The sequence below is a fragment of the Lagenorhynchus albirostris genome, chromosome 18 (assembly GCF_949774975.1).
Source record: "Lagenorhynchus albirostris chromosome 18, mLagAlb1.1, whole genome shotgun sequence".
NCBI classification, from domain to species: domain Eukaryota; kingdom Metazoa; phylum Chordata; class Mammalia; order Artiodactyla; family Delphinidae; genus Lagenorhynchus; species Lagenorhynchus albirostris.
In genome coordinates, this window is record NC_083112.1 from 33173943 (window position 1) to 33189635 (window position 15693).

General features: G+C 42.2%; 1 protein-coding gene across 1 annotated transcript; it reads left to right on the forward strand.

The window, feature by feature from the left end:
* Positions 1–3926: 3926 nt before the first annotated feature.
* On the forward strand, positions 3927–6628 carry LOC132508704 (syncytin-1-like). The gene is made up of 2 exons (XM_060129079.1): positions 3927–5290; positions 6472–6628. The coding sequence occupies exons 1-2, from the start codon at positions 3927–3929 to the stop codon at positions 6626–6628; spliced, it is 1521 nt and encodes a 506-aa protein (XP_059985062.1).
* Positions 6629–15693: the final 9065 nt, after the last annotated feature.

Sequence of the window (15693 nt, forward strand, 5' to 3'; positions counted from 1 at the left end):
TCAAGAGGGCCCCCCAGCCACTCGACCTCCCAGGCGACCATTGGACAGAGATCAATGTGCCTATTGCAAGGAAAAGGGCCACTGGGCTCGGGAATGCCCCAAGAAAAGGCAGCCGCGCCCCAACCAGGGGCAATGGCAACCGAACGCCACCCCAGTCCTGTTTACACATGATACAAAGTAGGGGGGACGGGGTTCGGACCCCCTCCCCGAACCCAGGGTAACCCTACGAGTGGAGGGGAAACCAGTCCAATTCCTGGTGGATACAGGGGCACAGCATTCGGTCTTGGTTAAGCCCCACGGGAAAATTTCTAACAAATCCTCCTGGGTCCAGGGAGCTACGGGAGTCAAACGTTATCTTTGGACCACTCAGAGAACTGTGGACTTGGGCACGGGAAGGGTAACCCATACCTTTCTGGTCATTCCCGATAGCCCTTGCCCCTTACTGGGGAGAGACTTACTCACTAAAATGGGAGCACAAATTCATTTTCGGCCAGAGGGGCCAATCGTAACAGACCCTCACGACCAACCCATATCTGTGCTCACCCTAAACTTGGAAGATGAGTACCGACTTCACCAGGAACCACCCTCCCAAAATCAAGATATAGAGTCATGGCTTCAGCAGTTCCCCGAAGCATGGGCAGAAACAGGGGGGGTGGGACTAGCCAAACACCGCCCAGCCCTATTCATAGAGATCAAACCGGGGGCAGATCCTGCACGTGTCCGACAGTATCCCATGCCCCTAGAGGCCAAGACTGGTATCACTCCTCATATTCGCCGGCTTCTTGACCTGGGGATACTGCGTCCCTGCCAGTCGGCCTGGAATACACCCCTGCTGCCAGTCCGCAAACCTAACAGTAAAGACTACCGCCCAGTGCAGGACCTGAGGGAAGTCAACAGACGGGTCATAGACATCCATCCTACTGTGCCCAATCCATATACTCTTTTGAGCGCCCTTAGTCCAGAAAAACAATGGTATACTGTGCTGGACCTCAAAGATGCCTTTTTTAGTTTACCCTTGGCGCCCAAAAGTCAAGAACTCTTTGCCTTCGAATGGTCAGATCCCGAGAGAGGTATAAACGGACAACTCACCTGGACCAGACTTCCCCAAGGATTCAAAAACTCGCCTACCTTGTTTGATGAGGCCCTACACGAGGATCTCAGTGAGTACCGGAGACAAAACCCCAATGTAACCCTCCTGCAGTATGTTGATGATCTCTTAATAGCTGCTGAGACCGCTGAAGCCTGCCTGCAGGGAACCAGAAACCTCCTACGGACTCTCGGCACCCTGGGATACCGAGCCTCTGCCAAGAAAGCACAGATCTGCAGGCCTGAGGTAACTTACCTGGGATACCTATTGAAAGGGGGGCAACGATGGCTCACAGATGCACGGAAGGAAACCGTCCTCCGCATCCCCAGACCCACCACGCCTCGACAGGTGAGAGAATTTTTGGGGTCGGCTGGGTTCTGCCGTTTATGGATACCCAAATTTGCTGAAATGGCCAAACCGCTATACCTAGCCACCAAAGAGCAGACGCCCTTTGAATGGACAGAAGAGGCTGAGCAGTCATTTCAGCAGATCAAAACTGCCTTGCTATCCGCACCCGCCCTGGGTCTCCCTGATGTCTCCAAACCCTTCCACCTCTTTGTAGATGAAAGCAAAGGCATAGCTAAGGCCGTGTTGACCCAGCCCCTCGGTCCTTGGCCCAGGCCTGTTGCTTACCTATCAAAAAAATTGGACCCAGTGGCTGCCGGCTGGCCTCCTTGCCTCCGGATGATCGCCGCCACGGCCCTAATGGTAAAGGATGCTGACAAACTAACTATGGGGCAGGAGTTACATGTCACCACCCCCCACGCCATCGACGGGGTTCTCAAACAGCCTCCCGACCGATGGATGAGCAATGCTCGATTGGTCCACTACCAGGGTCTACTGTTAAATCCCCTCAGAATCAGCTACACTCCGCCGCGGGCATTAAACCCTGCCTCCCTATTACCTGACCCAGATTTGGACTCCCCACTCCATGACTGTGCAGAGGTACTGGCCCAGATCCATGGGGTTCGGGAAGACCTACGTGACCAGCCCCTACCGGATGCACAAGTCACATGGTTCACTGACGGCAGCAGCTTTGTCCAGCAAGGTCAGAGGTATGCGGGGGCAGCAGTAACATCAGAAACTGAGGTGATATGGGCAGAGACTCTCCCCCCAGGGACCTCAGCCCAAAAAGCTGAATTAATTGCCCTGACCCAAGCTCTCAAGATGAGCAAAGGCCAAAAAGCTACCATATACACAGACAGCCGGTATGCTTTCGCTACCGCACATATACATGGGGCAATATACCGAGAGCGGGGACTACTCACAGCAGAGGGCAAAGACATCAAGAACAAAGAGGAAATCCTGGCCTTGCTAGCGGCCATATGGGAACCCAAAAAGCTAGCCATTGTACACTGCCCGGGGCATCAAAAACCCACGAATCCAGTCACCCGAGGCAACAATTTGGCAGACCAGACAGCTCGAAAGGCGGCACACACTCCAATACCATTACTTCCCCTGCAACTGCCGGATCCAGGCCCCCGGGAACTACCGCCCCAACCCGACTACTCGGAGGATGACATCAGATGGATGAGCAAGCTTCCTCTAACCCAGGTTAGAGACGGATGGTGGCGGGACGCTAAGAACAATATCCTCCTTCCTGAGAGACTAGGAACCCTGGTCCTTGAACGGATCCACCGTAGCACCCACTTGGGCGCCCGACGGCTACAGGATCTCATCAGGCAGACTGGACTTAAAATTAAAAATGTCTCCGAGAAGACTGAACGACTGGTTGCTGACTGTGCAGTCTGCCAACTCCATAATGCCAGCTCCCACCCGCCAACCACTGGCATCCGGGAGAGAGGAAACCAGCCTGGAGCCTACTGGGAAGTGGACTTCACGGAGGTAAAGCCTGGCAAATATGGGTATAAATATTTACTGGTGTTTATAGATACCTTTTCAGGTTGGACTGAGGCATTCCCAACCAAGAATGAGACTGCACGAATAGTAGCTAAGAAGCTACTAGAAGAGATCCTGCCCAGGTATGGCTTTCCAGTTATGATAGGGTCCGACAACGGGCCAGCCTTCGTTTCTAAGGTAAGTCAGGATCTGGCTTCCATACTTGGGGCTAATTGGAAATTACATTGTGCATACCGCCCCCAGAGTTCAGGACAGGTAGAAAGGATGAATAGAACTCTAAAAGAGACCTTGACTAAATTGACCATGGAGACTGGCGCTAACTGGGTAGTCCTACTCCCCTACGCTCTGTTTAGGGTGCGAAATTCCCCCTATAAGCTAGGATTTACTCCCTACGAAATAATGCATGGTAGGCCTCCTCCTATCATCCCTAATCTAAAGACTAACCTTATCCAATTGGACCCAGAAAATAATCTCCTGTCTTCCCTCCAAGCCTTACAGCGGATACACGAGACAATCTGGCCCAAACTAAAAGAGCTATATGCAACAGGACCCCCACCTACTCCACACCAGCTCCGGCCAGGTGACTGGGTCCTTGTCAAACGCCATCGACAAGAGACCCTAGAACCCAGGTGGAAAGGACCTTACCAGATCATCCTGACAACGCCGACAGCCATCAAGGTGGACAGCATAGCTGCCTGGATCCATTACACACACGTCAAGCCGGTGGACCCATTCTCTGACCTCATCAAGTCCACTAAAGCTGACGTCACCTGGACTGTTGACCGGAGTAAGAACAATCCCCTCAAACTGACTTTGCGCCGTACCCTCCCCCATGATGACCAAAGTACTGCTGATAGCCCTAATGATAGTCCTAACCCTCAACCCTCGGGCCACGAGGGGAGGATTCGGCCCTCCCCCCAATAAGAATACTTTAATACAACTACTATATGGTGCACCGTGCGAGTGCAGGGGAGGTACTATGGAGACTCCTGTTGTTCCCCGAGGGTATACTCATATGCAGGACTGCGGGGGCATAACTGCGTATCTTGTTCAGGAATATAGGGTTACCGGGGCCTCTCAAAACTGGCAATGCTACCATAAGCCTAAGCCACTCCCCCCTCGAGCTACTTGCCCCTGTTCTACCTTCCAGGAATCAATGCATAGCATGTGCTATTCCTCTTACCAGCAATGTATAGGGGCCAATAACAAGACTTATTTCACAGCCATACTACAGAATAATAAAAGCCCCACCATTAGTGATGATAATAAATACCTTCAGGCTGGATGCACTGGCACCCCCGGGACCCCGGTATGCTGGAATACCAGGGCCCCCACACATATGTCAGACGGTGGGGGGCCCCAGGACGCAGTGCGCCAGATAGAAACCCGAAGACAAATAGAAGAGGCCTATCGGCATCTGTACCCACAGCTCAGCTACCACCCCCTAATTCTCCCTAAGGTCGATCCCTCTGAATTGGACTCCCAGACCATGTCCATACTAGAAGCTACTTTTGCGCTTTTAAATACCACCAACCCCAACTTAGCACAGGATTGCTGGCTCTGCCTTCCTCAAGGACCGCCCCGCCCTATAGCCATCCCCACCTTCGCCAATTTAAATATCAGCGAACGATGTAACCCAACTTCACTCCCCGAGCCGTTCCCCATACAATTTTCAAAATTTTCAACCACCTTTAATACCTCATGCTTTGTCAAGAACGATTCCCTCTCTAACGCCAGTATTGACTTGGGAATCCTTTCATCCACTGGATGTAGTCAATATATCCCCGTGAACTCCTCCCTCTGTAGTCCTAATACCACTGTCTTTGTCTGTGGAAGTAACCTAGCATACACCTATTTACCCCCGAATTGGACAGGGGTCTGCACCCTGGCCACTCTCCTCCCCAATGTAGACCTGATCTCGGGAGACACCCCATTGCCCATTCCCAGCTTTGACCTCTGGGCAGGGAGAACCAAACGAGCCATTACAGTCCTGCCCCTCCTGGTAGGATTAGGAATTACAGGAGCTGTGGCCACAGGGAGCACGGGCCTTGGGGTCTCCCTTCACTCCTATAGTCAGCTGTCTAGGCAATTAATAGAAGATGTAGAAACTCTCTCTGGGACCATTCAGGACTTACAGGACCAATTAGATTCGCTGGCCGAGGTGGTCCTACAGAATAGGAGGGGCTTAGACTTGCTGACAGCTGAACAGGGTGGGATATGCCTCGCCCTAAAAAAAAAATGTTGTTTCTATGCAAATAAATCAGGCATTGTAAGAAACAAGATCCACCAGCTCCAGGAAGACCTAGCTCGCCGCCGGCAAGAATTAGCGGATAATCCCCTTTGGTCAGGATTTCATGGGATGCTCCCCTTCCTCCTCCCCATCCTGGGCCCTCTACTATGCCTCCTTCTCCTCCTCACTATAGGCCCCTGTATACTCAGTAAAGTCATGAATTTTGTTCGCGAAAGAATAAATACAGTCCAGCTAATGATATTAAGAACGCAATATCAGCCCTGCGAGGCCTCAGAAATTGAAGAAACGGAGCCTTGAGGACCCAAGATTGGCTCCTCTGGTTCATGAGAAAGGGGGGAATGAGGGGGCTATGTTCTACTTTGGTGAGAATAGGACTGAGTTGACGCCCTGCATTCAATTTGTGCTTTTCCTGGAATTTCTTTTCTGTTCTTTCCGGAGGGGAAGGGCCGAAAAAGGACCATTCCAGGGCGCGGCGCTGGGCTTGCCACATTTGGGAGCGCTGCCTGAAGTTGGGCGCACAGCCTCCCGACGCCCTGCCGTTGGGCTGGTGGAGGCCGCAGCACTGCTAGGGTTGTATCAGTCCTCCTGTTTGCACTATTTTTTTTTGCGACCATGGCCCCGCCTTAAGTATTTCCAATTAAGAAACAAAACCTCAGGAAACCGAAACTTAACCAGCCGCTCTCGCTTCTGTAATTACGCCTGCTGACCCCCCCCACCCCCGCAACCGTCCAACCAATCAGATGGCGACTAGTGTCTCTGTTTAAAAGTCAACCAATCGGCGACTAGTGTCTTTGTTTAAACGTCAACCAATCGGCGACTAGTGTCTCTGTTTAAAAGTCAACCAATCGGCGACTAGTGTCTTTGTTTAAACGTCAACCAATCGGCGACTAGTGTCTCTGTTTAAAAGTCAACCAATCGGCGACTAGTGTCTTTGTTTAAAAGTCAACCAATCGGCGACTATGTTTGTACCGGTCTATAAAAGAGCTGTACTAAACTCCGCCAGGACCTCTTAGCGTCACCGGCAACAAGTGCGCGGAGGTCCAGGTTCGAACCTGCAATAAATGACCCTTGCCGTTTGGCTTTGACTCTCGACTCTGGTGGTCTTGTGGAGGGGCCTCGCGACCTTGGGCATTTCATAGTGTACATTTGGCAGCCAGTCAAATAGACTGGGATTCTGAGCAGTGTTTTGTCTGGCTCTGCCAGCTCACAGGGGTCTTTGTCACCTTAACTTTTGTTGCATTACCTGTATAACAAAGGCCCTTTACTTTCTTAGGTGGTTTTGGGGAGTAAACTTTCTAGATCTTGTGAAGGCTGCATCCATCGTACTCTCTTGTGGGGATGCCTCCTGTGACCTGAGCTGCTATTTAGATACATCTCATCAACGACCAGATGATAGACCCTTTAAATTGAAAAAATTTCTAAATTGGTAAATTTTTAGAGAGCCCTCATTATAAATAGCTGGTACCTATTGGTGAAAAAAACAAATTAGAAGAACATCATATATGTATCTATATATAGAGATATATATTATCTATCTATCTATATCTATCTATCTATATATATATAGTTAACCTAAGAACTCCCTTAGTTTAAAACAAATAAAAAACCAATTTGAGAAGCCTTATTTGTGGTCTCCACTTCCCCTCAATGGGCCTTACAGATGCTAATAAAAACATTAGGATAATTAATGTTAACTGGGTTAACAGGGAAATAAGAAAAAACTGAAGAGAAAGTCTAGCGACTTCTTCCCAAGAAGGTGGAAATTTTAAAGGAACTCATCTCAAAAGAATAAAAATCTTTAGATGGTTATTAAGAAATAGGACATTAAATAAAATGAACGTTAATGGGATTAAAACAAAAGGTTTTTATACAACATGACCTAAGGTTGGATGGGCCAAAGGGACTCCCTATTGGTCCCAACATTAAAGGGCCCCAAACAAGTTCACTCTATTGACCCCAGTTAAAATCTATATATTTAAAAGGCTGGAAGAAAATTACACTGAGATATCTGATCAACAATTGCTTGGGGCAAAAGGCCAATTAATCAAGTTAAGAGATTGACAAAAAGACCTGAGTCCCTCAGCTCAACCTTTCACTGGGGATCCCAAAGCCTTTATACAAAAATAGGTTAAATGGCTGGGGAATTAAAAGGAAAGCTTCTACGATTCCTTATAAGACCAAAGCTTGTTGATGGGGTCTTAATGGAAACTAAAGTTAAAGGTATTAAAGTTGACAGAATTGAGAAAATTTATAAAAATTGGTATATTTAAATGGGCTTTATATAAAATGGTTACATTACTTTTGCTTAATTATATTGTGTGATAGACATTATGTCTCACTGGGGTGCTTCACCTCCCCTTGGTATTATAAGACAGGGCATATAAATGTGCCCTTCAGACAATAGTAATTAAAAATACTAAAAGAAAACAAAAGGATTACTTGAGCCTGCACAATATGAAATAAAAACTGAGAACTAATATTCAGGGGCTTATGAAAACAATAATAGAAATTATTTTGCTCTGGGTTTAACTTGTACCCTCAAAAAGAGGTCCTTTGTTGAATGCCTTGTGCGAAATTCCGAAAGCATGATAAATTGATCCTTAAAGTTCTAGAACAAAGAACTCTTGATTTTCAGTTTATTTGGGAATCTTCTCACTGATATAAAAAAGCAAATTAATGAAAATGTAGTTGGGCAAATCAATCTTTTAATATCATTTATGTGGCAGACCAGTTCTTTGGGGAATTAAAGCAACTGTCTTTGTCTTGCAAATCAGAAATGTAGATACAGCCCACAATAACCTGAGACTGAGTCTAATTAGTTCAATCATGAAACCAAAGTTTTTTAAAAAAGGAAAAAATTCCCTTTTAAAACTCAAACCACTGGAAAGACTCCCTAACACAAAATCTAATTCACAGCTTCCTTAAGAATTTATCAAGAACAAATATATATCTTAAAAGTCTTTTCCACAAATAGTAAAGACTTAGTCATCTGAGCAAATAAATTTAACGTATTCCAACTGTTCTTTAGAAACTAATACGTTTATATTGTAGGACCTGATTCATCACTAAATAAATGTTAAAGTGAAGCTGTGAGATCTCTAGTTTTGTCTGTTTACATGTTTGTGTGTACATTATACATATGAGATGTCTCTATCTCTGGAAAATATTATCAAAATTAAATTTATAGAAGAATTCTATTTAATTGACTTAAAAGTGTTTACAAATTAAATATTTCTAAATATAAAGAAAACTGGCCAGAATGAATTTCAGGTTATCCAGGAAATATTCAATATTAAATTAATATTTTGCATTAAAACTAGCTTAAACTTATTGGGTTAATCAATATAGACATGTCTTTTATTGTACCTAGGTTTACTAAAGGTCAATAAATTCATGTTATTTCTGTTACCGAGTTCTTTCAGAAAGGAGAAATTAACTTGGTATGATATTTTCATAAGTTATAAAATAATGGTAAACGGGATAAGAGTTTTCAGGTGAACTCTTTAGGAATAATTACATTTTGGGTACATCTATCTAAAATAGTTTCTCCAGATTTTTGGTAACTTGAAATTTTAGAGTTTTAGTAAGTTAAGTTAAATGATGGGAACTCATTGAGTATCTAGGTCATTTCAAATAAGATGAAATACTGGAACATTAATTGCTAAACAGGTCTAAATTTACCTACTTTGTCTCCTTATGAGAGGGAAACTGAAGATGTTTAGGTTTATTAGATGCACATCTTATACCACATTGAGGAAAGAAATTATACTATGAAAAGGTTTACATTTCTAGAGATTTTGGAATGTTCCTAAATGTTTGCCAATCAAGAAATACTGGTATGACAAACAGTTCACAATTTCTTGCTGCTTGTAGGTTTTTGCTGGAGATCAAAGTTTTTAAGGGTTAAAATTGTAATATGTAATTAAGGCTACTAAAAATAATAAGGGAAACATTTTAGTTTGCAAGGAAAGTAGGATGTGTGTTTTCAGCAAAACAAGGTATGAAGAATCGAAATACATTTTGTTAAGGGGAAAGATTAATTTTGTCCTATAGCTGGTTATATCTGGATGGAAAAATAAGGGACAAACTAATATGGATACAGAAAGTTGTGGAAGGTTTATAGAAAGAGGGCCCTGAAAAAGGGTCCTTGTTCATGGTTAGGCTGAAATTGAATTGAACTGAATTAGGTAAATGAATTTAGTTATTGAGAGTGGGCTGGTGCAGGACTGGAGTTGGGTTCTCCCTCTGTTAAGAGAACAAAGTTTTCTTGCAATGTTGATCTACTTTTGATAACAGATTGTGAGTTTCTTTGCCTTCTAAATGATCTGTATTTGCCTTAAAGAAACTTTTATTGTCACTTTGGTTGAGTGAATAAGTATTGTTTCACAGTGACCTACGATCCTATTTGACCAACTGTTTCAAAAAACTTTTGAGGGGAATTCCCTGGCAGTCCAGTTTTCAGGACTCTGTGCTTTTACTGCTGAGGGCCTGGATTAGATCCCCGGTCAGGGAACTAGGATCCCACAAGTCACACAGCACAGCAAAAAAATGAATAAAATTTAAAAATAATAAATACTTATTATTTATATATAAATTAATAAATATATTTATTATTATATAATAAATACTTATTATTATACTTGTTATTAAAAATAACAAATGAAAACTTTTGATAATATTTTTTGACAGACTTCCCAAATATCAAATTCTAATTAAGATTCTTTTGACCTCCAGCTAACTTTGAGTTGCTTCAAAGAGTCCCAGAAACATCTCAAAGAGAGATATAAACAATTTAGATTTATTTGGTACGTTAAATGACATGGGAACCATTGTCAAAGAAGTGGTGATAAAGTCTTTGGTTATATTGTTTGGATAAATGTCCAAACAGATATTCCAAAATTTATGTGGAATTCCTAAAGGTCTGTTATATCCTGGTATAATATTATTAGTCATAATTCTAGTTATTATCTTAAAATGTATGTCACAGAAATAACCAAGTTTCTTGTCAATTGCATTGTAATCAGATATTTAACCATGGTATTTTAAGTCTTTTGTCATTTATAGACAATTACTGTTTTACTCTGATGTTTTTATAAAATTAAGATCTTCAAGAAGATTCATAACAAGGACTTTTTGACAAATATGAGTTTCTGATGATTCTTAGATCATATTACTGAACTGGTAAGAAATTATAAAATTCTAAGGGAAAACCTGATGGTCCATCCAGATCAACAGGAATTAATTACATGGGACTGAATGAACTGATCAATATGATTTATTATTTTATGACATTTTTACTGAAAAATACTGGCATTTAATATTTGTTTTCCAGGAAAACTTTCCTCTTATGTTAACTATGACCTACAACAACTTGATAAAGTATATTTTTGTAAACAAAGATGAAACATTTATCTTTTTCTCTCTACCTGATCCCTCCAGAATTTTGTTTCTCCAGCCAGCTCCCCTGTGGACTTGATGGCTTATTGCAATCAGATTACAACCAGTTATACTAAACATTGTTTTAATTTGTTTTCTCTTGTTTTCAAATTAGTTATGCCTTGTGCCTGTCTCTGCTGTACTGTGACTTTATTAATGTTACAACTGTATTACTTATATCCGGTCTATTTTATAAGATTGTTGTCTCTTGCATTACCCAATGTGTAACCAGGCCTCCAACAAAAGTAATGATGGCTAAATGCCTCGAGGCAATCAATCACATATATAACTCTACATAGAATCATTTTAATAGTGCAACTCTAGATATGGGAAGAAGCAATAAGAGAAGACATTTCCTGAATCACAGTAGACTAGTAAGACAGGTGATCCAGAGAATTTTAGATTATAAACAGGGCCTAATCCAAAAATTAGCACTTGAGGGGTCTGTCACCAGAATGTTTGCCTGATCTAGGAATGAGCCTTCTTGGCATCATGGAACAAAATTGGTCATGAAATGCCTCCCAAACATTGGTCGAATTTATGACCAAGAGGAGGCACTATGGACCAAGAATGGTACCTGCCGTTTCAGTAAACAAAGGATATCATGGTCATAAAGCCAGCAGCCACTGCAGCCGCCCCCAACAGTGCACACAGAGGGGAATTCAGGATGGAGAAAAACAGTATTCTGGCCCTTGATAGTTAACATACATTTCAAAGGAATGATTTCAATAAGACCAGACTCTTGCATCTTCCCATACACAGAAAAGCACTGAAATCATTAACTTGAGACGTCCGTTTTTTTTGTGATTAGCAATAATCTTTTAATGTTCGACTACATTTTTTCTTTTTTCAGCCAAAACTCCTATATATCCTGGCTCCTCCCTCACCTCTTTGGAACAGTTCCTCAGAGCTACCTGAGAGGCTGTATCCTGGGCTTAAATCCTAAGCCCACCAAATAAAAGGTAGTTCTCAAATTTTAGGTTGTGCATTTTTTCAGTTGACAAACCTTGTGGTCTTTATAAGCCCCTGACTCTTTCTATTCCCTGGAACTCTCTTTCGGTTTTACCTGAACCTGTGTCTCCTGAATTGCAATTCTTAAGACCCTGAATAAACTCTTTTCTTATTTGCAGCCTCCTGCATTGTGTTTTGGTTGACAGTATAGAGAAAGAGTTATGGAAGAAACACTTCTACAGCGTCATAATTTTACCAATCTTAAGGCACAAATATTGTATCAGATCTAACTGGCTTATTTTCTGTAGGTTGTCACATGTGTTGAATTAAGAATTTAGAAAATGGATAATGGAATGAATGTTTACTTTGCTCTAAGATGCAGTTTGATGTGGACATTTTTTGACAAAATCCAGTGTTTAATGATGTATACGAAATAGAGTTTTTCAAGAAAATACCAGTCTAAAACCCCATATGTTTAGTTTTGAAATTAAAAAATCTCTGAAAAATTTATTAATAAATTTGTGGCAAACATTTTTGGCATCAAAACCTCACCAGAGGGCTTCCCTGGTGGCGCAGTGGTTGAGAGTCAGCCTTCCGATGCAGGGGTCATGGGTTCATGCCCGGTCCAGGAAGATCCCACATGCCGTGGAGCGGCTAGGCCTGTGAACCATGGCCGCTGAGCCTGCGCATCCAGAGCCTGTGCTCTGCAATGGGAGAGGCCACAACAGTGACAGGCCCGCGTACCGGAAAAAAAAAACAAACAACAAACAAACAACAAAAACCTCACCAGAAATGACACGAAGTTTCACATAGAACTTATTTATCCCACTTAGTGTCAATATTCATATTTCATGGTAGAAATATTAATATTTGATATGGATGCTGCTTCTGTAAAAAATTAATAAACAGAGACCTCAATTAAATAGACTTGAGAAACCGAATGGGGAGTGCTTACACCCTGCAACAATAGGAGAGCCCAACAGGAAGAAGAAAGAGTTTTTCTTTCCTGTCAAGGACTCAGCCAATGAAAAGCTGTGGACTCTGTTTACTATATCCCTTCCAAGTTCCTTTTTCTCTGTGAAAGCATTCTTCCTTCCTTGCCGGGACCTGTAGGTGGTTCAATAGGATTGCAGACCCTGAATTGCAATTCACTGTTGATTCTGAATAAACCCATCTTTGCTGGGGAAATATGTGACAGTCTATTTCAGGTCAACATTTCATATGCCATTTGAAGGTGTCATGTAATATAGTACTCTATTACTTTACTAACATCCAAAAAATTTCGAATTCAAAACACATCTGGCCCATAATGTTTCAGGTGAACTATTGTGGACATAGTTTCATCACAGTTAATTCTTTTTTTTTTTTTTTTTTTTGCGGTACGTGGGCCTGTCACTGTTGTGGCCTCTCCTGTTGCGGAGTACAGGCTCTGAACGTGCAGGCTCAGCAGCCATGGCTCACGGGCCTAGCCGCTCTGCGGCATGTGGGATCTTCCCTGACTGGGGCACGAACCCGTGTCTGCTGCATCGGCAGGCAGACTCTCAACCACTGCGCCACCAGGGAAGCCCTACAGTTAATTCTTGAATGTGGAAAAAATTTAGTATAATTTGTAAGACAACGTTGGTGTGTGTGTGTGTGGGTGTGTGTGTGTCCTTTTACAAACTAATACCAATATTTTTCCTACAACTTTGCAAAACATTAGGAGCATTTTTTCACATACTCTGTTATCATATGAGATACAGATATATTATCCATCAAATATATCTTTTTTTTCAGGATTCATAATTCTACTACCATAATCACTATGCTCAAGTATTAAAGAAAGAACACCTGAATAGATCTTCGTCCCAGGATCTTTTGCTTTACCTCCATTCTTACTCCAGTGAACTATCTGGACAACCTAGAAGAAAACTAAGTGTACTTGTAAGTCTCAGCAGTAGAGTGGATTGGCGGAAGACACTCCATAGTGTAGCAGAACTGGTTATAGTGGAACTTGGTAGAATACATTTTAGTTGTAGAGTACAGCTTTGGAGATGGCAGTTGGAAGTTTGACTCTCATGTCCACCACTCCCTGACGAGACATTGTTCACAGGTAAGCCTCAGTTCAGAGGGCATAATAATCATACCCACTGAGAGGGTGGTTGTGAGGCTTAATGGAAGTAGCTACATATCAGATGGTAACCGCTCTGGCAAGAGCCCAGTCTAATCATCCAGTGCCCGGCATTTTATTTATTTATTTATTAAAGATTTATTTAATATTTATTTGTTTATTTTTGGCTGTGTTGAGTCTTATTTGCGTCAGGCGGGTTTCTCTCTAGTTGTGGCACTCAGGCTTCAGGGAGTGTGGGCTCTGTAGTTTGGGGCATGCAGGCTCTAGCTGAGACACAGGAGCTCAGTAGTTGTGGTGTACGGGCTTAGTTGCCCCATGGCATGTGGGATCTTAGTACCCTGACCAGGGATCGAACCCACGTCCCCTGCATTGTAAGGCGGATTCTTTACCACTGGACCACCAGGGAAGTCCCCCGGCATTTTGTAAAATTGAGGTATAACTGACATAACATTATGTTAGTTTCCAGTGTACAACACAATTTGATATTTGTACATATTGCAAAATGATTACAACAATAACTAGTTAACAAACATTACCTTTTTTTTCTTGTGATGAGAACTTTAACAATTTCTTTTACCACTTTCAAATATACAATACAGTATTATTAACTATAGTCACCATGTTGGACATTACATCTCCATGACTTTTTCATTTTATAACTGGAAGTTGGTACCTTTTGACCAACTTTGTCCATCTAACCCCTCCCCCCCTCACTCCCCACTTCTGGCAGCCACCAGTCTGTTCTCTGTATCTATGATCTTGGTTTTTCCTTTTTTTAGATTCCACATATAAGAGAGATCATACCTTCAGTGCCTGGCATTCTTGGCTCTAAACTGAGCCCTCTCACATGTCCAATATCAATGATGTCCCATATATGACAACTATCCCATACTCAGGGACTACAGGTTTCACTATTCCCCCTCAAACCCATTGTCTGTTATGCTTTATGCTCCAAGGAATCACCTGTTGCCACTTACTCCCAGTCTTTTGCTGTCTGAATGATCCACTTGTTTTGTGTTGTCAATTTCAATTCTCTGCTGTGTGTCTTCACCCACTGAGTGGACCTTATCTTCCTTCTCCCTAGTGAGGGTCAAAAGAAGACCTAATAAAGTTTACTGAACAAATTTCAGGAGAAAAATCTTAATACTGCTTTATGATCCAAAATTAAAATTCTCAAATTGCATTGTATATTCTAAAGTACATTTTAACAAATAGCAAGGCAGAAGTTGCCAGGTTTTTAAAGTACTAAACAGCAACTTATTGTCTTTTGAGAATTCATTTAACTAGCACTTTCTAACAATATATGAAAAATTTGATTTTATTATTAAATTCAGATGCAATTTCATTTAAAATTATGACATTTAAATGTATTGTTTTAAAGTGGCTAAATGCAATTAAATTTCTTACAAACTTTATGGTTTAAGGAAAATAGAGGCAAAAATAAATTTTAATTTCCATGCTTACTGTAAAATCAATTAAACAAATTAAAAAATACCAAAGGAAATCTTGCAGATATTACGCTTCTGCAAATAGAGACCCAAATCCTGCTCTACAGCTAAATGTTTAAACCCTAGTTTCCCCGCTAACTTGTTGTATTAGTAAGAATAAGAGAGGTGTTAATGAATCCATCCATCCATCCATCCATCATTTTATTCATTCAGTCACTAGTTAAAACTTAACTAACATTTAAAAAAATTTTTTAATTAAATTTTTTTTAAATAGATCTTTATTGCAGTGTAATTGTTTCACAATACTGTGTTAGTTTCTGTTGCACAACAAAGCGAATCAGCCATATCCATACACATGTCCCCATATCCCCTCCCTCTTAAGCCTCCCTCCCATCCTCCCTCTAGGTCATCACAAAGCACCTATCTCCCTGTGCTATGCTGCTGCTTCCCACCAGCCAACTATTTTCCATTCGGTAGTGTATATATGTTGATGCTACTCTCACTTCGCCCCAGCTTTGCCCTCCCATCCCATTTCCCAAGTCCATTTTCT

Coding starts and splice junctions, on each gene's coding strand:
- LOC132508704 (XM_060129079.1), top strand. CDS start 3,927: ATGGAGACTCCTGTTGTTCCCCGAGGGTATACTCATATGCAGGACTGC. Junction 5,291..6,471: donor TTAGCGGATAATCCCCTTTG/GTCAGGATTTCA, acceptor TTACTTTCTTAG/GTGGTTTTGGGGAGTAAACT.